This window comes from Cherax quadricarinatus, chromosome 68, assembly GCF_038502225.1.
Source record: "Cherax quadricarinatus isolate ZL_2023a chromosome 68, ASM3850222v1, whole genome shotgun sequence".
NCBI lineage: Eukaryota > Metazoa > Arthropoda > Malacostraca > Decapoda > Parastacidae > Cherax > Cherax quadricarinatus.
The window spans coordinates 16,279,194-16,305,710 of NC_091359.1; the positions used below are offsets into that span (position 1 = coordinate 16,279,194).

Below are 26,517 nucleotides of genomic sequence, written 5' to 3' on the forward strand. Positions count from 1 at the left end.
CCTCCCAAGCTTTACCTATAAGGTTTATGCAACTGAGGATACTGAAGTGATCTTTCCAGAACTCTGATAGGGTCAGTTCAGTGTCTGAGGTCACTTCAAAGCACTTTTGAAACACTGCTTTGGTGTACATTTTTTTGAAATTTGAAATGACCTGCTGGTCCATGGGCTGGAGGAGAGAAGTGGTATTAGGAGGCAAAAACTTCACTTTGATAAAACGAAACTCTGGCACCATTCACTCCTCCAAGGCTGGAGGATGAGCAGGAGCATTGTCCATTACCAGGAGGCACTTGAGTTCCAATTTATTTTCCAGGAGGTATTTTTTCATACTGGGGCCAAACATGTCATGGAACCAATAGAGGCAAATGTCCCTTGTGACCCATGCCTTACTGTTTGCCCTCCACATCACACACAGTTTACTCTTGATGGCACTGTTTTTCTTGAAAACACTAGGATTTTCAGAGTGATACACAGTAAAGGCTTCACTTTCAAATCTCCACTAGCATTACTACAAAACATGAGAGTTAGCCTGTCTTTCATAGGCTTGTGTCCTGGCAGTGCCTTTTCCTCCTGAGTAATGTAGATCCTCTTTGGCATTTTCTTCCAAAACAGGCCTGTTTTGTCACAATTGAACACTTGTTGGGGTTTTAATTTTTCAGCTTCTATGTACCCCTTGAAGTCCTAAACATATTTTTCAGCCGCTTTTTTGTCAGAACTGGCAGCCTCACCATGCGTTATCACACTGTGTATGCCACCATGATTCTTAAATCTCTCAAACCAGCCTTTGCTGGCCTTAAATTCACCAATATGAGCACTAGTTCCAGGCATTTTCTTGATGAGATTATCATGCAGCTGCCTTGCCTTTTCACATATAATTGACTGCATAACACTATCTCCTGATAATTGTTTCTCATTGATCCACACCAACAACAAAGTCTCCACATCTTCGATTATTTGCGATCTCTGTTTTGTAAGCATATTTGCACCTTTTGCAACAACAGCTTCCTTGATTGCCTTTTTCTTGACCAAGATAGTAGCAGTGGTTGTATGGGGTTTGTTATACAACCTGGCCAGCTCGGAGACACACTCCACTTTTGTATTTTGCGATGATCTTTTTCTTGAATTCTATAGTGTTTCTCACCCTCTTTACCAAAGGGCTGGCACTAGAAGCTTTCTTTGGACCCATGGTGGCTTATTTAGCATTTACAAGCACTAAAAACAATGGAATAATACAAAATGTATCGCATGTATGCGTGGAATCTTCCTCACTGGCTGGTAAACAATGGCACACTGGCTGTACATGGAGTGTCCAGGCCGTTAACAGCACGCAGACATGTTCAGGACGAATGACTTTTACTGAGTTCAGTGTTGTTAACCGAGCCAATATTTTGATGCAAAAACATTACTTAACCCTTTCAAGGTTTGCGACGTACTAGTACGGCTTATGCGCCAGGGTTTTTGACGTACTAGTACGTATAAATCTTAGCGCCCTCAAATCTAGCAAGAGAAAGCTGGTAGGCCTACATATGAAAGAATGGGTCTATGTGGTCAGTGTGCGCAGTATAAAAAAAATCCTGCAGCACACAGTGCATAATGAGAAAAAAAAAAAACCTTTGACCGTGTTTTTGGTTTAAAACAGCGACTTTGCACTGTATTTTCCTATGGTACTTATGGTTGTATTCTAGTTTTCCTGGTCTTATTTTATAGAATGGAAGACATATTATGGAAATTGAGACAATTTTGATTGGTTTCATAATGAAAGGTACCTTGAAATTGAGCTCAAAGTAGCAGAAATGTTCGATTTTTACCAAAGTTCAAAAGTAAACAAATCATGCCACGCGTCCAGTACACGTCAGTTGGTGAATCTGATATTCTTTCACAAGTGCGCTGATATTATTTATACCATTTCTACACTAATGCAGTAGTCTGCATAACAGTAAATCTTCTATTTTTTGTGAGAATAAAATTTCAAAGTGGAAAGCAAAAGAAATGTAAGATGGGTCTGGGGATGTGACTAATGAACAGAGGAAATGTTATTTTAGTGCCAGGAATGTCTTTCTTGTTTATTCTGGACCCTATTTGGAAATTAGCATCTTTTGAAATTTGTGTGAAATTGGCAAAATTGTTAAATTCTGACCACTTTATTGGATAGTTGAAATCAGTAAATGGGTGGTTTCTTGTACTCATTCGATAGAAAAAATGGAGTTCTAGCGAAAGTTATGATTTTTGTCGACTAGTACATTGGAATTGACCCAAAATAGGGCTCAAAGTGGGCAAAATCGCCGATGCATAAACATTGTCGAGACCGCTAACTTCGTGAGAGCATAATTCCGTAAGTTTTCCATCAAATTTCATACTTTTGGTGTCATTATGATCAGGAAAATATTCTCTATCTCTCATAAAACAATTTTTTTTTTTTTTTTTTTTTTTTTTTTTTTTTTTTTTTAAATTTGGCGACCCTGAGAACAAGTCTGGGAGAGGGCCTGTCAACCCTGAAAGGGTTAATCCAGTTATTCCTTAATCCGATGATGTCTTAATCCGGGGGTCCACTGTACTAATGCAGTGGTACCCCGAGTTTCGGACAGCTCCCAACTCAAACAATTATGTAAGTGTATTATTGTTAGTGCTTTTGTAAGTGTATTTTTGGGGGTCTGAAACGGTCTAATTTAGTTTACATTATTCCTTATGGGAACAAATTTGTTCAGTAACAGCATTGGAACAGCCTTCTGGAACTAGTTATGACTGAAACTCAGGGTACCACTGTATTATACTATCAGTAAAAGAATGTGCTCTTTGAAGAGTAAATTATCCTAGGGTTATGTATCATAAGAAAATAAGAAAGGAACACTGCAGCAGGTCTACTGACCCATGTGAAGCAGGTCATTCCCCCTTCCCCAGATTAGCCCACTTAGTCAGGTCACTTCCACTTAAGGAAGGAGCAAGGCATCAGACCTAGTAGCACAAGCTAGTCAGGTCCAACTCACACCCACCCACACCCACTCATGTATTTATCTAACCTATTTTTAAAACTACACAATGTTTTAGCCTCTATAACTGTACTGGGGAGTTTGTTCCACTCATCCACAACTCTATTACCAAACCAGTGCTTTCCTATATTCTTCCTGAATCTGAATTTTTCCAACTTGAAACCATTGCTGTGAGTCCTATCTTGGCTGGAAATTTTCAGCACGCTATTTACATCCCCTTTATTTATTCCCGCTTTCCATTTATACACCTCGATCATATCCCCCCTAATTCTACGCCTTTCGAGAGTGCAGATTCAAGGCCTTCAGTCTATCCTCATAGGGAAGATTTCTGATACATGGGATCAACTTTGTCATCCTCCTCTGTACGTTTTCCAGTGCATTTATATCCATTCTGTAATATGGTGACCAGAACTGGGCAGCATAATCTAAATGAGGCCTAACCAAGGGTATACAGTGGACCCCCGGTTAACGATATTTTTTCACTCCAGAAGTATGTTCAGGTGCCAGTACTGACCGAATTTGTTCCCATAAGAAATACTGTGAAGTAGATTAGTCCATTTCAGACCCCCAAACATACACATACAAACGCACTTACATAAATATACTTACATAATTGGTCGCATTCGGAGGTAATCGTTATGCGGGGGTCCACTGTATAGAGTTGAAGAACAACCTGAGGACTTCTATTATTTATACTTCTAGATATGAAGCCAAAGATTCTGTTAGCTTCTTCACATACTTTTAATTTGCAGCTACTCTAAGAACAATATTGAATGAGTGATATGTTAGTGATACACATCAAAGCATTGACTGAGAAGAAATAGTAATCATTTGTTTTGCAAACTTTTTAACAGCGGGTTCTTTGTTCTAATAATTCTTCTTCTTCTACATACAGCTTTCCTTGTTGGTTAAAGTTTTGACTGTGTAAATATGTTCCAGGGTAATAGGGCTCGGCGGGATGGAAGGGACAAAGAACGGTATGAAAGAAGAGTTTTGGACGAGTTGATGAAGATGTTTAATGACTCTGACTCCTTCTACTACTCCTGCGAAGCAGATCTTACGAGCTCTTTACAGCGGCAAAGTGAATCTTCCTATGATGCTAGTCAGCCACTTTGGCATAGAGCTAATGACTATTTTTTCTGGAACAAACACATGCTTATGGATCTCATAAATCAGAAGGTAAGGGAAGTGTTGTTCATTTCTTATGGTTAGTACTGTATCTGCAGCAGGTGCAGTAGGCATTGCAAGAAGAAGTATCTACATTAATAAGCTGGCACACAACTGTGGAAAAAAAAAAAATCAACGTGAGGAATGAAACAGAGCTACTGTTCTTAACCCTTAATCCTTAAACTTGTCCAAACGTAGATCTACGTTCACGTGCGTAGTGCTCCAACCTTGATTTTCCCCATTTGAAAGCATGTAAAAAGAAAAGTAGATCTACGTTCGGAGCCCCCCGCACATGGATGTAGATCTACGCTTGGACAGTATAAGAGTTAAACTGTCCCAACATAGATCTGTGTTCACTTGCGTAGCGCTCCGAACGTAGATCTACTTTTTTTTACATTTGAAAGCACGTACAGTAGACCGTTGTTGAACACGATAGTTATATTCCTGAAAACGCCGTGTTAGGCAGAACCATGTTAGACAAAATGAAGAACTCAAGGGGAAAAATAGGGTTACATTCCTAGGTGCCCCCAAAGAGCCAAACAATTTTTTTTTTGACCAACAGATCTTACAAAAATGAAAGTGAATATGTAATTGTAGTTCATTGTCGTGATGTATTATGTTGTTTTTATGCATAAGATTACAGATGCAACAGAAATAATAGTATTTCTTACCTTAAATTGTGGGTGCTGGTGTTTGTGGATGATTGTGAAGAGAGTGGAGAGTTATGCTGTGGTCCTACTGGGCTGAGGTGGATGGTAGAGGTTCTGGTACTGAAGTTGATGGTTGTACTGGAGTGTGCACAAATTCTGTAAGGGATTTCTGTTCTATTTTACCCTACTTACACTTTGGTCACACTTCATAGACATGCACATGCATATGTATATACATACATCTAGGTTTTTCTCCTTTTTCTAAATAGCTCTTGTTCTTCTTTATTTCTTCTATTGTCCATGGGGAAGTGGAAAAGGTTGGATGTGAAAAGTGGGTCATAATAAGCGTGTATGCACCTGGAGAAGAGAGGAATGTAGAGGAGAGAGAGAGATTTTGGGAGATGTTAAGTGAATGTATAGGAGCCTTTGAACCAAGTGAGAGAGTAATTGTGGTAGGGGACTTGAATGCTAAAGTAGGAGAAACTTTTAGAGAGGGTGTGGTAGGTAAGTTTGGGGTGCCAGGTGTAAATGATAATGGGAGCCCTTTGATTGAACTTTGTATAGAAAGGGGTTTAGTTATAGGTAATACATATTTTAAGAAAAAGAGGATAAATAAGTATACAAGATATGATGTAGGGCGAAATGACAGTAGTTTGTTGGATTATGTATTGGTATATAAAAGACTGTTGAGTAGACTTCAGGATGTACATGTTTATAGAGTGGCCACAGATATATCAGATCACTTTCTAGTTGTAGCTACACTGAGAGTAAAAGGTAGATGGGATACAAGGAGAATAGAAGCATCAGGGAAGAGAGAGGTGAAGGTTTATAAACTAAAAGAGGAGGCAGTTAGGGTAAGATATAAACAGCTATTGGAGGATAGATGGGCTAATGAGAGCATAGGCAATGGGGTCGAAGAGGTATGGGGTAGGTTTAAAAATGTAGTGTTAGAGTGTTCAGCAGAAGTTTGTGGTTACAGGAAAGTGGGTGCGGGAGGGAAGAGGAGCGATTGGTGGAATGATGATGTAAAGAGAGTAGTAAGGGAGAAAAAGTTAGCATATGAGAAGTTTTTACAAAGTAGAAGTGATGCAAGGAGGGAAGAGTATATGGAGAAAAAGAGAGTGGTGAAGCAATGTAAAAAGAGAGCAAATGAGAGAGTGGGTGAGATGTTATCAACAAGTTTTGTTGAAAATAAGAAAAAGTTTTGGAGTGAGATTAACAAGTTAAGGAAGCCTAGAGAACAAATGGATTTGTCAGTTAAAAATAGGAGAGGAGAGTTATTAAATGGAGAGTTAGAGGTATTGGGAAGATGGAGGGAATATTTTGAGGAATTGTTAAATGTTGATGAAGATAGGGAAGCTGTGATTTCGTGTATAGGGCAAGGAGGAATAACATCTTGTAGGAGTGAGGAAGAGCCAGTTGTGAGTGTGGGGGAAGTTCGTGAGGCAGTAGGTAAAATGAAAGGGGGTAAGGCAGCCGGGATTGATGGGATAAAGATAGAAATGTTAAAAGCAGGTGGGGATATAGTTTTGGAGTGGTTGGTGCAATTATTTAATAAATGTATGGAAGAGGGTAAGGTACCTAGGGATTGGCAGAGAGCATGCATAGTTCCTTTGTATAAAGGCAAAGGGGACAAAAGAGAGTGCAAAAATTATAGGGGGATAAGTCTGTTGAGTATACCTGGTAAAGTGTATGGTAGAGTTATTATTGAAAGAATTAAGAGTAAGACGGATAATAGGATAGCAGATGAATAAGGAGGCTTTAGGAAAGGTAGGGGGTGTGTGGACCAGGTGTTTACAGAGAAACATATAAGTGAACAGTATTTAGATAAGGCTAAAGAGGTCTTTGTGGTATTTATGGATTTGGAAAAGGCGTATGACAGGGTGGATAGGGGGGCAATGTGGCAGATGTTGCAGGTGTATGGTGTAGGAGGTAGGTTACTGAAAGCAGTGAAGAGTTTTTACGAGGATAGTGAGATAAGATAGTGAGGAAAGAGGGAAATTATTTCCCAGTAAAAGTAGGCCTTAGACAAGGATGTGTGATGTCACCGTGGTTGTTTAATATATTTATAGATGGGGTTGTAAGAGAGGTAAATGCGAGGGTCTTGGCAAGAGGCGTGGAGTTAAAAGATAAAGAATCACACATACAGTGGGAGTTGTCACAGTTGCTCTTTGCTGATGACACTGTGCTCTTTGGAGATTCTGAAGAGAAGTTGCAGAGATTGGTGGATGAATTTGGTAGGGTGTGCAAAAGAAGAAAATCAAAAGTGAATACAGGAAAGAGTAAGGTTATGAGGATAACAAAAAGATTAGGTGATGAAAGATTGGATATCAGATTGGAGGGAGAGAGTATGGAGGAGGTGAATGTATTCAGATATTTGGGAGTGGACGTGTCAGCGGATGGGTCTATGAAAGATGAGGTGAAACATAGAATTGATGAGGGAAAAAGGGTGAGTGGTGCACTTAGGAGTCTGTGGAGGCAAAGAACTTTGTCCTTGGAGGCAAAGAGGGGAATGTATGAGAGTATAGTTTTACCAATTCTCTTATATGGGTGTGAAGCGTGGGTGATGAATGTTGCAGCAAGAAGGCTGTAGGCAGTGGAGATGTCATGTCTGAGGGCAATGTGTGGTGTGAATATAATGCAGAGAATTCGTAGTTTGGAAGTTAGGAGGAGGTGCGGGATTACCAAAACTGTTGTCCAGAGAGCTGAGGAAGGGTTGTTGAGGTGGTTCGGACATGTAGAGAGAATGGAGTGAAACAGAGTGACTTCAAGAGTGTATCAGTCTGTAGTGGAAGGAAGGCGGGGTAGGGGTCGGCCTAGGAAAGGTTGGAGGGAGGGGGTAAAGGAGGTTTTGTGTGCGAGGGGCTAGGACTTCCGGCAGGCATGCGTGAGCGTGTTTGATAGGAGTGAATGGAGACAAATGGTTTTTAATACTTGACGTGCTGTTGGAGTGTGAGCAAAGTAACATTTATGAAGGGGTTCAGGGAAACCGGCAGGCCAGACTTGAGTCCTGGAGATGGGAAGTACAGTGCTTGCACTCTGAAGGAGGGGTGTTAATGTTGCAGTTTAAAAACTGTAGTGTAAAGCACCCTTCTGGCAAGACAGTGATGGAGTGAATGATGGTGAAAGTTTTTCTTTTTTGGGCCACCCTGCCTTGGTGGGAATCGGCCAGTGTGATGATAATAAATAATAATTTACCCTATAGTACATTATACAATTGACTGTAAGACATTAGCTGCTCTAGACATCGTTTCAGGGTCCTCTTCAGTGAAAAAATCTAACTTTAAGTCATTCAGTAAGTCAGTCAAGTCATTCAGTAAGTCAGTCAAATCATTCAGTCAGTGGAGTCATTCACTCACGTCAGTCAGTCAACCAGTCAAGTCATTCAGTCAGTCAAGTCATTCAGTCAGTCAAGTCAGTAATTCAGTCAGTAAGTGAGTCAGTCAGTAAGTCAGTCAGTCAGTCATCACACAAACTCATATTTACCTCATTCTTTTTGTGTACAAAATGACACTTCATTCTGTCTAATATCTCTATTTTCTTTGTTAACTCTAAGACTTAAATGCTTGAACCTTTTCTTGCAACTTTCAGCAACACTTGTATGCCTACTGGGTGCAATGATTACTTGGCAGATTTAAGATATAGCAAACCATACCACGGGCAGGGATAGAACCCCCGATCAGAGTCTCAAAACTCCAGACCGTCGCGTTAGCCGCTGGACCAGCTAGCCACAATAAGATTCGCCCAACTAGGTATATTTCTACACCATAGGAAGGTTTGCTAACCTCCCTATGGTTTAGAAATATAGTTGGACAAATCTTATTGTGGCTAGCTGGTCCAGTGGCTAACGCGATGGTCTGGAGTTTTGAGACTCTGATCTCGGGTTCTATTCCCGCCTGTGGTATGGTTTGTTTGCAATCGTGTCATTACGATTTCGTGAGTCATGTTAAGATATAGCAATTAATACGTATCTAAACAAACACAGCGAGCTACTGGCACAGGTTCGTCCAACACACGTATGAACTGAACTGAAGGCTGGGAGGGTGGTGGAGGTGGCTGATGCTGGCGGGAGATGGCGATAGGTTTCCCCTGTTGACTCAGTGATGTAACCCACAGCCTGTCCCGCCCCGTGAGAGACTGCGCACTCAAAATTTTTTCCTCTCCACCAACCGTGTTAAATTGATTTTACAAAGTGTTAAACAAAAATATGCCACAATTCATCAATCATGCTATAACCAAAATTTTTTTATTATTATCACACTGGCTGATTCCCACCAAGGCAGGGTGGCCCGAAAAAGAAAAACTTTCACCATCATTTCCTCCATCACTGTCTTGCCAGAAGGGTGCTTTACACTACAGTTTAAACTGCAACATTAACACCCCTCCTTCAGAGTGCAGGCACTGTACTTCCCATCTCCAGGACTCAAGTCCGGCCTGCCGGTTTCCCTGAACCCCTTCATAAATGTTACTTTGCTCACACTCCAACAGCACGTCAAGTATTAGAAACCATTTGTCTCCATTCACGCCTATCAAACACGCTCACGCATGCCTGCTGGAAGTCCAAGCCCCTCGCACACAAAACCTCCTTTACCCCCTCCCTCCAACCTTTCCTAGGCCGACCCCTACCCCACCTTCCTTCCACTACAGACTGATACACTCTTGAAGTCACTCTGTTTCGCTCCATTCTCTCTACATGTCCAAACCACCTCAACAACCCTTCCTCAGCCCTCTGGACAACAGTTTTGGTAATCCCGCACCTCCTCCTAACTTCCAAACTACGAATTCTCTGCATTATATTCATACCACACATTGCCCTCAGACATGACATCTCCACTGCCTCCAGCCTTCTCCTCGCTGCGACATTCATCACCCATCCTTCACACCCATATAAGAGCATTGGTAATACTATACTCTCATACATTCCCCTCTTTGCCTCCAAGGACAAAGTTCTTTGTCTCCACAGACTCCTAAGTGCACCACTCACCCTTTTCCCCTCATCAATTCTATGATTCACCTCATCTTTCATGGACCCATCCGCTGACACGTCCACTCCCAAATATCTGAATACATTCACCTCCTCCATACTCTCTCCCTCCAATCTGATATCCAGTCTTTCATCAACTAATCTTTTTTTTATCCTCATAACCTTACTCTTTCCTGTATTCACTTTTAATTTTCTTCTTTTGCAAACCCTACCAAATTCATCCACCAATCTCTGCAACTTCTCTTCAGAATCTCCCAAGAGCACAGTGTCATCAGCAAAGAGTAACTGTGACAACTCCCACTTTATGTGTGATTCTTTATCTTTTAACTCCACGCCTCTTGCCAGACAAAACCGTGTTAATCGACGGTCTACTGTAAAATAAAGTGTAGATCTACATTCTGAGCGCTACGCGAGTGAAAGTAGATATATGTTTGGACAGTTTAAGGATTAAATACAGTGGAACCTCAAAAATCGAACTTAATCCGTTCCAGGAGCTAGTTCTAAATTCGAAAAGTCTGAAATTCGAAGCAATATTTCCCATAAGAAATAATGGAAATACAATTAATCCGTTCCAGAAACCCTAAAATATTCACACAAAAAATACATTTTATAGAGATTAATTACAGTTTTATATACAACAAATACTATAGTTTTTAATTATGTATAGTAATACATATAAAATAACATTTTTACTTATCTTTATTGAAGATTGGTGATGGCATCTGGAAGATAGGGAGGAGGAGGGAGGGAGTTGGGGTTAGTGTTTGGAAGGAGAATCCCCCTCCATGAGGACTTCAGGTAAAGCCCTCTCTGGGGTTACTTCCCTTCTCTGTCTTTTAATGCCACTAGGACCAGCTTGAGAGTCACTGGACCCCTGTCTCACAAAATAACTGTCCACAGTCCTCTGTTTCTGGCGCCTCTTTAACATTTCCCTAAAATGGGACATGGTTCTGTCACTGAACTTGTTGCAAAGATGGCTTGTTTCAGCTTGCTCAGGGTGGTACTTCTGCACAAACATTTGGACATCATTCCACTTGGCACAAATCTCCTTAATCTTTGAAGAAGGCACCTCATCCACTCCCTATATTAACACCTTTTGCAACATCAGCTTCCTTGATTTGTTCTTTCTTTGTCAGGATAGAACCGATGGTCGACTTGTTTTTCCCATACATCCTGGCAAGCTCAAGTCTCACACCACTCTCATACTTCTGTATTATTTCCTTCTTCACATCTATGGTGTTTCTCACTTTCTTTATCACAGGGGTACCACTAGCAAGTTTCTTTGGGCCCATGGCAGCTTATTTCACAGTCCCACAAGCACTAAACACAACAAAATAATCGTAAAATGCGTGAATGAGAGTGCAGGTTAGTGTTCACTCAAGCATAAACAAAGCTAGACTGCTCACGGCGCCTGCGCGGGGACGCGGACAGAGTGGGCGGCAGACAGGTCTCGTACCCGGCGGTCCGAAAATAGGGGCGCGTTCGATAATAGGGACAGTTTGTCCAAAAAAATGGTCTTATTTTCGAAACGTTCGATACGTGATACATTTGATTTTTGAGGTTCCACTGTACAGTAGCACTGTATTTTTGATCTAATAACATAAGTCATTTTAATTGGTTAAATATTTAAAACTTCCAGCAAGCGTACATGAATGTTAGATAGGAGTGAATGGAGACAAATGGTTTTTGGGACCTGATGAGCTGTTGGAGTGTGAGCAGGGTAATATTTTGTGAAGGGATTCAGGGAAACCAGTTTGTCGGACTTTTGTCCTGGAAATGGCAAGTGCAATGCCTGCACTTTAAAGGAGGGGTTTGGGATATTGGCAGTTTGGAGGGACATCTAAACTGCGTATCTGAGTGCCTCTGCAAAGACGGTGATTTTGTATGAGTGATGGTGAAAGTGTTGAATGATGATGAAAGTTTTTTCTTTCTTGGGTTTTTCTTTCTCTTAGGGTCACCCTGCCTCAGTAGGAAATGGCTGACATGTTAAAAAAAAATATAGCTTAAGCTTTGTTAAAAAATATTTAATATCAGTTTATTCACAGATTTGTTAGGGAAAAGTTTTTTGTTGTGTATCATTCACTTTTAATTCTTGCAGAACAAGTGAATGTTCAGACTGTAGATGAGGGCTGGAAACCTTAACAGAAACACTTGGCGTCGAAGTTACTGTTATATGTGCTTGAACTCAGAATTTATCATAATCATTTGTAAATCTTTCTTTACTAATATGAAAATCATCTTAATCAACTGGTATTTCAAGACTCTTTTTTTGCCCTAACCCTTAGATACAGTCTTACTTTATCTTTTTTGCTTCTTATCAATGTGCATATTATTTTCACCTGACTAAATAATAATATAATGCAATGCTTTTTATTGGCAGTCATCAAATTTTGATGCCTGGATTGTTCCTGTGATACAAGGCTTTGTACAGACAGAAGCTGTACCCCTTGATGCAGATGCAACTGCAACCTCCCCTGATGATTCCCTGGATAAACAGGTAGGTAAACATTGTATTATACTTTCTGACTATGAATGATGCATACTGTTTTGAGTAGAAACGTAAAACACATTGTTAGAATGTAGTAAGAGTTATGAATTAACATTTTATATGCTAGAGGGCAGCAAGAAAAGTCTTTAGAGGTGTCTTTTTTAACACATCAGTCATTTCTCACTATACTTGAAGTATACCTGGAGAGGGTTTTGGGGGGGTCAATGCCCCCATGTCCCGGTCTGTGGCCAGGCCTCATAGTGGATCAGGTCCTTACCAACCAGGCTGTTACTGATGGTTGCACGCAAACCGGCCGACAAACCACAGCTCAGCTGCTCAGTACTGACTTTAGGTGCCTGTCCAGTGACTTCTTGAAGATTGCCAGGGAACTATTGGTGGTCCACCTCATATATGTTGGAAGACAATTGAACAGTCTTGGGCTCCTGACACTTGCCAAGTCTTTTGCTTTTGTAGGGAGTGATTTTCATGTGCAAATTTGGTACTGATTCCTCTAGGATTTTCTAAGAATATATTATGTATCTTTCTCGCCTGCGTTCCAGGGAATACAAATCAAGGAACTTCAACCGTTCACAGTAATTTAGGAGACGGCTGACTTGTTGAAAAAAAAAAAAAAAAAAAATGTGTGCCTTGAAGGTTCTATGTACAATTTGTGCTTTCTCCATGTCAGCACTCATTTTGTCTGACCAGAAGAGTATATACATCAAAATTCAGATGACCATCCTAGCCCATCTATTGCTATTGTTATACTCTTTTACACTGCGAAGCCTGGTTACAGACCGGGCCGCGGGGATGTTGACCCCCAAAAACCTCTCTGGGTATACTGCTTTGCATTTTTGCTCCTCTTCATTCCGCTTTCTTTTCTTTTGACTGACATTAAACTGTATCACACTTCAGCTTTAGATGAGACACACCCAGGCTAAGCATGGGTATACCTTCCCACCAAACAGCAATACTAAAAAGAAAATGAGTGGATTAATGAACAGAACGACTATGCTAAATGATGAATTAGACAAGTGCAACATCTGCGTATTTTTACTTGTAGACGTTTTGCCATCCAGTGGCTTTATTAATACAACACAGCCTCTCCTGACTTAGTGACATATTCGTTTACCGATCACTCTAACATACGACCAGCTCTCCAATCAGTATGAATACCTAAATAGTGTATATTAAGCTGATTTCCTCTGTACTGTTTATTACAGTATGCAGTACACTACTGTATAAATACAGTAGTGTACCGCATACTGTAATACTGTATTTAAAAAGATCTGCTTCTAAATATATGCTTCTAAACTATTGTATCTGGGCGCCTCTGCAAAAACAGTGATTATGTATGAGTGAGGTGAAAGTGTTGAATGATGATGAAAGTACGTATTTTCATTTTGGGAATTTTCTTTCTTTTTGGGTCACCCTGCCTAGGTGGGAGACGGCCGACTTGTTGAAAAAAAAAAAAAAGCCGAAATGTTATAAAAGGTGCAAAGGTGACATTAAAATAATATCTGAAAGAAAGAAGTTGAGACAAACCCACTACCATTATAGTATGCTCCTCACTAAGTGACGAATTCATTTGCTGACATGGTCTTAGGAACGGAACTCTGTCGTTAAGTGAGGAGAGGCTGTATTGAATACATAAATTTTCTATGGTTTACATGCATTAATATTTTCTTGCAGAATCGTGATCATTATACATTGACACTAATATCTCGAAGAAGTCGTTATCGAGCTGGGACCAGGTACAAGCGACGTGGTGTGGATGAAGAAGGCCATGTTGCCAACTACGTTGAAACTGAACAAATAGTGTCATATTCCCATCATCGAGTTGCCTTTGTTCTGGTGAGCTTGTATAATGTATCTGTATTTTGATTTCTTCGAGTGCTTGGTCAGTTGTCCATAGTTATTTCTGACTCTGTCTTTTGCATATTCCAGAGCTTGAGTCTTGATGACATTTAATGTGCTAAATAATTTGACTCTCAAAGCTTGTCTCTTTGTCTAACATGTATGCACTTGTATAGGTAGCAGGTTGGTAGACAGCAACCACTCAGGGAGGTACTACTGTCCTGCCAAGTGAGTGTAAAACAAAAGCCTGTAATTGTTTTACATGATGGTAGGATTGCTGGTGTCCTCTTTTTCTGTCTCATAAACATGCAAGATTTCAGGTATGTCTTGCTACTTCTACTTACACTTAGGTCACACTACACATACATTTTTTTTTTTTTTTTAACAAGTCAGCCGTCTCCCACCGAGGCAGGGTGACCAAAAAAAGAAAGAAAATCCCCAAAAAGAAAAATACTTTCATCATCATTCAACACTTTCACCACACACACACATTATCACTGTTTTTGCAGAGGTGCTCAGAATACAACAGTTTAGAAGTATATACATATAAAGATACACAACATATCCCTCCAAACTGCCAATATCCCAAACCCCTCCTTTAAAGTGCAGGCATTGTACTTCCCATTTCCAGGACTCAAGTCCGACTATATGAAAATAACCGGTTTCCCTGAATCCCTTCACTAAATATTACCCTGCTTACACTCCAACAGATCGTCAGGTCCCAAGTACTATTCGTCTCCATTCACTCCTATCTAACACGCTCATGCACCCTTGCTGGAAGTCCAAGCCCCTTGCCCACAAAACCTCCTTTACCCCCTCTCTCCAACTCTTTCGAGGACGACCCCTACCCCGCCTTCCTGCCTCTATAGATTTATATGCTTTCCATGTCATTCTACTTTGTTCCATTCTCTCTAAATGACCAAACCACTTCAACAACCCCTCTTCTGCCCTCTGACTAATACTTTTATTAACTCCATACCTTTTCCTAATTTCCACACTCCAAATTTTCTGCATAATATTTACACCATACATTGCTCTTAGACAGGACATCTCCACTGCCTCCAACCGTCTCCTCACTGCTGCATTTACCACCCAAGCTTCACACCCATATAAGAGTGTTGGTACTACTATACTTTCATACATTCCCTTCTTTGCCTCCATAGATAAAGTTTTTTGACTCCACATATACCTCAACGCACCACTCACCTTTTTTCCCTCATCAATTCTATGATTAACCTCATCCTTCATAAATCCATCCGCCGACACGTCAACTCCCAAGTATCTGAAAGCATTCACTTCTTCCATGCTCCTCCTCCCCAATTTGATATCCAATTTTTCTTTATCTAAATCATTTGATACCCTCATCACCTTACTCTTTTCTATGTTCACTTTCAACTTTATACCTTTACACACATTCCCAATCTCATCCACTAACCTTTGCAATTTTTCTTTAGAATCTCCCATATGCACAGTATCATCAGCAAAAAGTAACTGTGTCAATTCCGATTTTGAATTTGATTCCCCATAATTTAATCCCACCCCTCATACCCACATACATGTACAAGCATATATACACACACCCCTCTGGGTTTTCTTCTATTTTCTTTCTAGTTCCTGTTCTTGTTTATTTCCTCTTACCTCCATGGGGAAGTGGAACAGAATTCTTCCTCCGTAAGCCATGCATGTTGTGAGAGGCTAGTGAAATGCCGGAAGTAAGGGGCTAGTAACTCCTTCTCCTGTATAAATTACTGAATTTAAAAAGAGAAACTTTCGTTTTTCTTTTTGGGCCACCCTGCCTTGGTGGGATATGGCCGGTTTGTTGAAAAAAAAAAAAGAGTATGCACTTGTGTGTTGCTTTTCTCCTCAGCCAGAGGTCACAGACCCTGAGCTGCTTTGGGGATTAGCGTGGACGGTTACAAAGCATGGCTTGCTTCTGCAGTGTTTTAAAATCTGAGGTTGGAGAGTTGAAGGAGGAGGTCTTGCTTCTCCAGGAGGAGATTAGGAGGCTGAAGGTCCACCTCAATGGGCCTGGGAGAGAGTGTGAGGTGGTTGGAGATGTGGGGAATGATGCTTCTAGCAGTGGGGTGCAGTCTGTCTCTCACTGTGAGGAGGCTGTAGGTGGGGAGGTAGCAACGGCTACCAGCAGTGAGGTGCAGTCCAGCACCTGCTACAAGTGGCGAGTTGTTCACAGTAATGGGAGGCGCATCAGAGTAAGGAAAGTTAAGAGTGAAGATCTGAAGGTAGGAAATCGCTTCTCTGTTCTCCAGGATGAATGTACTTCAGTGGCCAGTGAAGGTAAGGGTACTACTGCCCCTGCTAATGAAGGTAAGCACATTCTTGTGGTTGGTGACTCTCAGGTAAGATATGTTGACCGTGCTTTTTGTAATAGGAATAAGAAGATGAGAGATAGAGTGTGCTTCCCTGGAGCTGGTGTTGGGGACATTGTCAACAGGCTGGATAATATCATGTCAGGTAATGGGAACAAGCCCATTATCTGTCCAGTGCTGGTGGAAATGATATTGGGAAGGGTAGGAGAGAAGAGCTGCTAGATAAGTACAGGTCAGCTATAGATTTCATTAAGTCTAAGGGAGGGATCCCAATCATATGTAGCATCTTGCCTAGAAGGGGAGTAGGAAATGAATGGTTGTCTAGGGCAATTGGTGTAAATTCCTGGCTAGACAGATACTGCAAGGAACTTGCAATCCCATTCATTGACAACTGGAACAACTTTTATGGCAAACATGATATGTATGCAAGGGATGGGGTACATCTCTCTGGGGCAGGGGTGGTAGCACTTGCAGACTCGATTGAGAAGGCCATTGGTGAAATGCCTATGATTTTAAACTGATGGAAGATAGAGGTATGGGTGTGTGTGGGAAACAAGCAGGTTGCAACACTAGGGTTGGAAACAGTAAATGTATAAAAGGCATTCAGCATGAAGTTATAAATAAAGACAATAGAACAGGTCAGCAAACAAAGGGGGACAGCAGAGGGCAGCAAGGGACTAGCTCCCTTAAGGTTTACTATACTAATAGCAGGAGTGTTAGAAATAAGATAGATGAGCTAAGATTAATTGCAAGTGCAGGAAACATAGATATTATTGCTATAACAGAGACCTGGCTCAATCTGAAAGATAGAGAGATGCCCTCTGAATGTCACATACAAGGCTATAAATTATTCCACACTGACAGGGTCAACAGGAAAGGTGGTGGAGTAGCGATGTATGTCAGAGACAATTTAAATTGTTGTGTTAGACAAGATATTAAATTAGAAGCGTCAGCCACTGAATCTGTTTGGTTACAGCTTCTCGAGGGCCGAGAAAAACTAATTTTGGGTGTGATTTACAGGGCCCCAAATCTTGATAGGGAGTGCAGTAAACTTCTATGGGACGAAATTCGTAAGGCATCTACATACGAAAATGTTGTGCTAATGGGAGATTTCAACTATAGACAGATTGACTGGAGCAATTTGACAGGAAATTTAGAGTCGGGTGACTTTCTTGATACGATCCAGGATTGCTTTTTAAAACAGTTTGTGACAGAGCCAACTAGGGGAAATAACCTCCTTGACTTGGTTCTTGCCAGTAGGGAAACACTAATTAATAATCTTGAGGTTAATGATGAGCTTGGGGAGAGTGATCACAAATCACTCAGTTTTAACATATCATGGAATTCCCCTAATAATGGCAATCTAGTCTCCGTCCCTGACTTTCGCTTGGCTGATTTCATAGGACTGAAAAATTACTTAGGTGGGCTGAACTGGAATGACCTGACTAAGGGTCAGGTAGGTGGTGATGGTTGCCGATATGATGCTTTCCAGGGCATAGTTCTAGCTGCTCAGTCAAATTATGTTCCAAATAGGGAAATCAGATCAAACAAAAATGATCCTAAATGGATGAACAATAGATTAAAATATCTGATTGGTCAAAAGAGAGGCATATATAGGCAAATCAAAAGAGGAGAGGGGCAATTAAGAAATCGATATATTCAGTTAAAGAGAGAAATAAAAAAGGGAATTAGAAAAGCAAAAAGAGATTATGAGGTTAAAGTTGCAAGAGAATCGAAGACTAACCCAAAAGGATTCTTTCAGGTATACAGAAGTAAGATCAGGGACAAGATAGGCCCACTCAAAAGTTCCTCGGGTCAGCTCACTGACAGTGATAAGGAAATGTGTAGAATTTTTAACACATACTTCCTCTCAGTTTTTACACAGGAGGATACCAGCGATATTCCAGTAATGATAAATTATGTAGAACAGGACGATAATAAACTGTGCACTATTAGGGTCACAAGTGACATGGTCCTTAGGCAAATAGATAAATTAAAACCTAACAAATCCCCAGGCCCTGATGAACTGTATGCAAGGGTTCTAAAGGAATGTAAAGAGGAGCTTAGCACACCTTTGGCTAATCTTTTCAACATATCACTACAAACTGGCATGGTGCCAGATAAGTGGAAAATGGCAAATGTGATACCTATTTTCAAAACAGGTGACAGGTCCTTAGCTTCGAACTATAGACCAATAAGCCTAACCTCCATAGTGGGAAAATTTATGGAATCAATAATTGCCGAGGCAGTTCGTAGCCACCTTGAAAAGCATAAATTAATCAACGAATCTCAGCATGGTTTTACAAAGGGGCGTTCCTGCCTTACGAATTTATTAACTTTTTTCACTAAGGTATTTGAGGAGGTAGATCATGGTAATGAATATGATATTGTGTATATGGACTTCAGTAAGGCTTTTGACAGGGTCCCACATCAGAGACTATTGAGGAAAATTAAAGCACATGGAATAGGAGGAGAAATTTTTTCCTGGATAGAGGCATGGTTGACAAATAGGCAGCAGAGAGTTTGCATAAATGGGGAGAAATCAGAGTGGGGAAGCGTCACGAGCGGTGTTCCACAGGGGTCAGTGTTGGGCCCCCTGCTGTTCACAATCTACATAAACGACATAGATGAGGGCATAAAGAGCGACATCGGCAAGTTTGCCGATGACACCAAAATAGGCCGTCGAATTCATTCTGACGAGGACATTCGAGCACTCCAGGAAGATTTGAATAGACTGATGCAGTGGTCGGAGAAGTGGCAGATGCAGTTTAATATAGACAAATGCAGAGTTCTAAATGTTGGACAGGACAATAACCATGCCACATATAAACTAAATAATGTAGATCTTAATATTACGGATTGCGAAAAAGATTTAGGAGTTCTGGTTAGCAGTAATCTGAAACCAAGACAACAGTGCATAAGTGTTCGCAATAAAGCTAATAGAATCCTTGGCTTCATATCAAGAAGCATAAATAATAGGAGTCCTCAGGTTGTTCTTCAACTCTATACATCCTTGGTTAGGCCTCATTTAGATTATGCTGCACAGTTTTGGTCACCGTATTACAGAATGGATATAAATTCTCTGGAAAATGTACAAAGGAGGATGACAAAGATGATCCCATGTATCAGAAACCTTCCCTATGAGGATAGACTAAGGGCCCTGAAACTGCACTCTCTGGAAAGACGTAGAATTAGGGGGGATATGATTGAGGTGTATAAGTGGAAGACAGGAATAAATAAAGGGGATGTAAATAGTGTGCTGAAAATATCTAGCCTAGACAGGACTCGCAGCAATGGTTTTAAGTTGGAAAAATTCAGATTCAGGAAGGATATAGGAAAGTACTGGTTTGGTAATAGAGTTGTGGATGAGTGGAACAAACTCCCAAGTACCGTTATAGAGGCCAGAACGTTGTGTAGCTTTAAAAATAGGTTGGATAAATACATGAGTAGATGTGGGTGGGTGTGAGTTGGACCTGATAGCTTGTGCTAACAGGTCGGTTGCCGTGTTCCTCCCTTAAGTCAATGTGACCTGACCTGTTAGGTTGGGTGCTTTGGCTTAAGCCGGTAGGAGACTTGGACCTGCCTCGCATGGGCCAGTAGGCCTTCTGCAGTGTTCCTTCGTTCTTATGTTCTTATGTTCTTCTCCTAGGTAACCTTTATGAGTTAATTTTTAGCTATTACATTACTACCAGGACTTGAGTTGGGCTAACTGGCTTCCCTGAATCCATTCATAAATGTTACCCTGCTGACGGTCATTAAAATTTATATTTTGGTTATGTAACTAGATATGTGCTTTCAGGTGCGTGGCTCTGTACCAGTTTATTGGAGTCAGCCAGGATACAAGTATCGTCCTCCTCCAAGATTAGACAGAGGTGAGGAATCACGACTTATTTTATTAAATTTTTGTAGTGGATCAAGAGCTGATGTCTCAGATTGTTCTTTGACCCTTTGAGGGTCCATGCGGTGGTCCTACGGATTTGAAGCCAGGGTCCGTGCCATAGTACTATGTGATGAGCTCAGCTCATTCAGATAAGCCGTGAGCAGTAAATTTGGTCCTATATATGAGAGAATGGGTCTGTGTGATAAGTTTACACCATATAAAAATATCCTGCAGCACGCAGTGTATAATGAGAAAAAAAACTGCGGCTATGTTTTTAGTTTAATATAGCGACTTTGTGGTGTATTTTCATGTGACTTTTATCGTTGTATTCACGGTTTCTCGGTCTCATTTGATAGAATGGAAGATATATTATAGAAATGGAGATAATTTTCATTGGTTTTAGGATGGAAAATAGCTTGAAGTTGAGCTCAAACTAGTGGAAATGTTTGATTTTTACTGATGTTCAAGAGTAAATAAATCACATCACGCATCCATGAATGCACTGATATTATTTATACAATTATTAAAATATTCCTTTACAGTAAATATCATTTTTTGGTGTGAATAAAAATTCGTTGTATAAATAAAAAAAAAAATGGAATTCATGTGTAAAACCTGGAAACATGACTATTGAACAGAAGAAATGGTATTTTAATGCCAGGAATACCTGCATTTTTTATTCTGGACCCTATTTTGAAATTTGTGTGAAATTGGCAAAATTACTAATTTCTGATTATTTTATTGGGTAGTTGAAATAGATGAATGGGCAGTTTCTTGTGCTCAGTCACTAAAATGGAAGGCGTACTAGTGAAATAGCTAAGAATTTGGTCGACTGGAACAATGTAATTGTCACCAGTGCATAAATATCACTGACACACCAAAATTCACGCCAGCGTAATTTCGTCAATTTTACATCAAATTTCGTACTTTTTGTTTTATCACCTTTGGAAAAAAGATTCTCTACCATCTCATAAGAGAAAATAACAGAATTTTTTTTTGAAAATTCTTGGAATCTATGGACAAGTCTCAGATCAGGGCTCTGGACCCTCAAAGGGTTAATGTTGAATTAAGCATATGTACATATACTGTACTACTTGAAATTGTAATAGTCACTTATATATATATGTAATCTTCAATGATGTGAGATATTGGAACATTTGGAGAGGTGGCGATTATTTAATTTATATGATTGTGGAATGAAATGGTTTTTGTGTTGGGGTACTATTCTAGTTCTCCCTGTTTTGAATCTTCTTCAAAGGGCAGGACTGGCTGCACCTGTAAGCTAAACAAGGCTATAGCTTTAGGTCTGTCATATATTTTGTCCTAAATTTATTGAAGTGCAGCAAAGCAAGCTTTAATCCATAGCAAATCTTTCGTCCAGTATCTTTTAACAAATAAATTATACAATAAATTATTAAATTTAATTGATTCAGATTTGTTAATGAAACATAAGCCATTATTACTTTGCCTGTATTTTTCTATATGAGAACCATATTAGTACCATGCACTAGTGTGCATCAGTACTATAATTGCATTATGCTTTCCTTGCTAATTTTTTATACATGGCTTGAATTAAGGATAGTAATTGTGTTGTCTAGAACAAGACACTACATTTCAAACAGTCTCTTTGTCTGAGGTTGTTCATAAAGTTTGAATGATTGATTTATTGAACTCATGAATGTAACATTTGTGAGGGGAATTTGATTCAAGGATTGCCATTATTTTGAACAGTTTCCTTCACACTCGTAGATCTACATCATTAACTATTAAAGGGTTGAGTACGTTTTAATGTAAGTCATGAGTTTCATATATAAAAATAAGTTTAGCTTTATAATGTAATCTTGCAGTATGTTAGGTAATAGGACACAGGTGCAACTAATGTGACATTTTATTGTGGCAACATTTCGCTCTCCAGGAGCTTTGTCAAGCCATTACAAACAGCTTGACAAAGCCATTTGTAATGGCTTGACAGTAGTTGTATTCATGAATGTATCTCGGTCTTCCTTTAACATTATTTTCTCTCCATGTGCAAGATAACTGATTTCAGTCTTTCATATATGTATACAGTGGTACCTTGACTTACGAGTTTAATTTGTTCCGTGACCAAGCTCGTAACTCAATTTGCTCACATATCAAATCAATTTTCCTCACTGAAATTAATTGAAATGCCATTAATCCATTCCAGCCCCACCAAAAAACACCCAAAATTTTTTGTTATGGGTTAATAAATAAGAATAATGTATTTATAAATAAGAAATGGTAGTAGGTTGGTAGACAGCAACCACCCAGGGAGGTACTACCGTCCTGCCAAGTGAGTGTAAAACGAAAGCCTCTGATTGTTTTATATGATGGTAGGATTGCTGATGTCTTTTGTCTGTCTCATAAATATGCAAGATTACAGGTATGTCTTGCTACTTCTACTTACACTTAGGTCACACTACACATACATGTACACATTTATTTATACACACTCATCTGAGTTTTCTTTGATTTTATCTTAATAGTTCTTGGTCTTATTACTTTTCCTTTTATATCCATGGGGAAGTGGAATAAGAATCTTTCCTCCGTAAGCCATGCGTGTTGTAAAAGTCAACTAAAATGCCGGGAACAATGGGTTAGTAACCCCTTTTCCTGTAAAGATTACTAAAAAGAATAATAAGAAGAAAATTGTCAAAGTGGGAAGTCTGAATGTGCGTGGATGTTGTGCAAATGATAAGAAAGAGATGATTGTGGATGTTATGAATGAGAAGAAGCTGGATATCCTGGCTTTAAGTGAAACAAAGCTGAAGGGGGTGGGAGAGTTTCAATGGAGAGGAATAAATGGGATTGGGTCAGGGGTTTCAAATAGAGTTAGAGCTAAAGAAGGAGTAGCAATAATGTTGAAGGATAAGCTATGGCAGGAAAAGAAGGACTATAAATGTATTAATTCAAGGATTATGTGGAGTAAAATAAAGATTGGATGTGAAAAGTGGGTTATAATAAGCGTGTATGCACCTGGAGAAGAGAGAAGTGTAGAGGAGAGAGAGAGATTTTGGGAAATGTTGAGTGAATGCATGGGGAGTTTTGAATCAAGTGTGAGAGTAATGGTGGTTGGGGATTTCAATGCTAAAGTGGGTAAAAATGTTATGGAGGGAGTAGTAGGTAAATTTGGGGTGCCAGGGGTAAATGTAAATGGGGAGCCTTTAATTGAGCTATGTGTAGAAAGAGATTTGGTAATAAGTAATGCATATTTTATGAAAAAGAGGATAAATAAATATACTAGGTATGATGTATCACGTAATGAAAGTAGTTTATTAGATTATGTTTTTTTTTTTATTATTTTTTTTTATTATCACACCGGCCGATTCCCACCAAGGCAGGGTGGCCCGAAAAAGAAAAACTTTCACCATCATTCACTCCATCACTGTCTTGCCAGAAGGGTGCTTTACACTACAGTTTTTAAACTGCAACATTAACACCCCTCCTTCAGAGTGCAGGCACTGTACTTCCCATCTCCAGGACTCAAGTCCGGCCTGCCGGTTTCCCTGAATCCCTTCATAAATGTTACTTTGCTCACACTCCAACAGCACGTCAAGTATTAAAAACCATTTGTCTCCATTCACTCCTATCAAACACGCTCACGCATGCCTGCTGGAAGTCCAAGCCCCTCGCACACAAAACCTCCTTTACCCCCTCCCTCCAACCCTTCCTAGGCCGACCCCTACCCCGCCTTCCTTCCACTACAGACTGATACACTCTTGAAGTCATTCTGTTTCGCTCCATTCTCTCTACATGTCCGAACCACCTCAACAACCCTTCCTCAGCCCTCTGGACAACAGTTTTGGTAATCCCGCACCTCCTCCTAACTTCCAAACTACGAATTCTCTGCATTATATTCACACCACACATTGCCCTCAGACATGACATCTCCACTGCCTCCAGCCTTCTCCTCGCTGCAACATTCATCACCCACGCTTCACACCCATATAAGAGCGTTGGTAAAACTATACTCTCATACATTCCCCTCTTTGCCTCCAAGGACAAAGTTCTTTGTCTCCACAGACTCCTAAGTGCACCACTCACTCTTTTTCCCTCATCAATTCTATGATTCACCTCATCTTTCATAGACCCATCCGCTGACACGTCCACTCCCAAATATCTGAATACGTTCACCTCCTCCATACTCTCTCCCTCCAATCTGATATTCAATCTTTCATCACCTAATCTTTTTGTTATCCTCATAACCTTACTCTTTCCTGTATTCACCTTTAATTTTCTTCTTTTGCACACCCTACCAAATTCATCCACCAATCTCTGCAACTTCTCTTCAGAATCTCCCAAGAGCACAGTGTCATCAGCAAAGAGCAGCTGTGACAACTCCCACTTTGTGTGTGATTCTTTATCTTTTAACTCCACGCCTCTTGCCAAGACCCTCGCATTTACTTCTCTTACAACCCCATCTATAAATATATTAAACAACCACGGTGACATCACACATCCTTGTCTAAGGCCTACTTTTACTGGGAAAAAATTTCCCTCTTTCCTACATACTCTAACTTGAGCCTCACTATCCTCGTAAAAACTCTTCACTGCTTTCAGTAACCTACCTCCTACACCATACACTTGCAACATCTGCCACATTGCCCCCCTATCCACCCTGTCATACGCCTTTTCCAAATCCATAAATGCCACAAAGACCTCTTTAGCCTTATCTAAATACTGTTCACTTATATGTTTCACTGTAAACACCTGGTCCACACACCCCCTACCTTTCCTAAAGCCTCCTTGTTCATCTGCTATCCTATTCTCCGTCTTACTCTTAATTCTTTCAATTATAACTCTACCATACACTTTACCAGGTACACTCAACAGACTTATCCCCCTATAATTTTTGCACTCTCTTTTATCCCCTTTGCCTTTATACAAAGGAACTATGCATGCTCTCTGCCAATCCCTAGGTACCTTACCCTCTTCCATACATTTATTAAATAATTGCACCAACCACTCCAAAACTATATCCCCACCTGCTTTTAACATTTCTATCTTTATCCCATCAATCCCGGCTGCCTTACCCCCTTTCATTTTACCTACTGCCTCACGAACTTCCCCCACACTCACAACTGGCTCTTCCTCACTCCTACAAGATGTTATTCCTCCTTGCCCTATACACGAAATCACAGCTTCCCTATCTTCATCAACATTTAACAATTCCTCAAAATATTCCTTCCATCTTCCCAATACCTCTAACTCTCCATTTAATAACTCTCCTCTCCTATTTTTAACTGACAAATCCATTTGTTCTCTAGGCTTTCTTAACTTGTTAATCTCACTCCAAAACTTTTTCTTATTTTCAACAAAATTTGTTGATAACATCTCACCCACTCTCTCATTTGCTCTCTTTTTACATTGCTTCACCACTCTCTTAACTTCTCTCTTTTTCTCCATATACTCTTCCCTCCTTGCATCACTTCTACTTTGTAAAAACTTCTCATATGCTAACTTTTTCTCCCTTACTACTCTCTTTACATCATCATTCCACCAATCGCTCCTCTTCCCTCCTGCACCCACTTTCCTGTAACCACAAACTTCTGCTGAACACTCTAACACTACATTTTTAAACCTACCCCATACCTCTTCGACCCCATTGCCTATGCTCTCATTAGCCCATCTATCCTCCAATAGCTGTTTATATCTTACCCTAACTGCCTCCTCTTTTAGTTTATAAACCTTCACCTCTCTCTTCCCTGATGCTTCTATTCTCCTTGTATCCCATCTACCTTTTACTCTCAGTGTAGCTACAACTAGAAAGTGATCTGATATATCTGTGGCCCCTCTATAAACATGTACATCCTGAAGTCTACTCAACAGTCTTTTATCTACCAATACATAATCCAACAAACTACTGTCATTTCGCCCTACATCATATCGTGTATACTTATTTATCCTCTTTTTCTTAAAATATGTATTACCTATAACTAAACCCCTTTCTATACAAAGTTCAATCAAAGGGCTCCCATTATCATTTACACCTGGCACCCCAAACTTACCTACCACACCCTCTCTAAAAGTTTCTCCTACTTTAGCATTCAAGTCCCCTACCACAATTACTCTCTCACTTGGTTCAAAGGCTCCTATACATTCACTTAACATCTCCCAAAATCTCTCTCTCTCCTCTGCATTCCTCTCTTCTCCAGGTGCATA

At 40.1% G+C, this 26,517-nt stretch overlaps 1 protein-coding gene across 2 annotated transcripts in view; it reads left to right on the plus strand.

The window, feature by feature from the left end:
* Positions 1-26,517, plus strand: part of sp3 (phosphatidylinositide phosphatase spermathreecae) — a 185,933-nt gene that overhangs the window by 40,658 nt on the left and 118,758 nt on the right. For both annotated transcript variants that reach the window (XM_053789611.2, XM_053789612.2), the window contains exons 5-8: positions 3,924-4,163; positions 12,166-12,282; positions 13,966-14,127; positions 20,257-20,329. In XM_053789611.2, the coding sequence (XP_053645586.1) occupies positions 3,924-4,163; positions 12,166-12,282; positions 13,966-14,127; positions 20,257-20,329 (592 nt within the window). The remainder of the gene's footprint in view (positions 1-3,923; positions 4,164-12,165; positions 12,283-13,965; positions 14,128-20,256; positions 20,330-26,517) is intronic.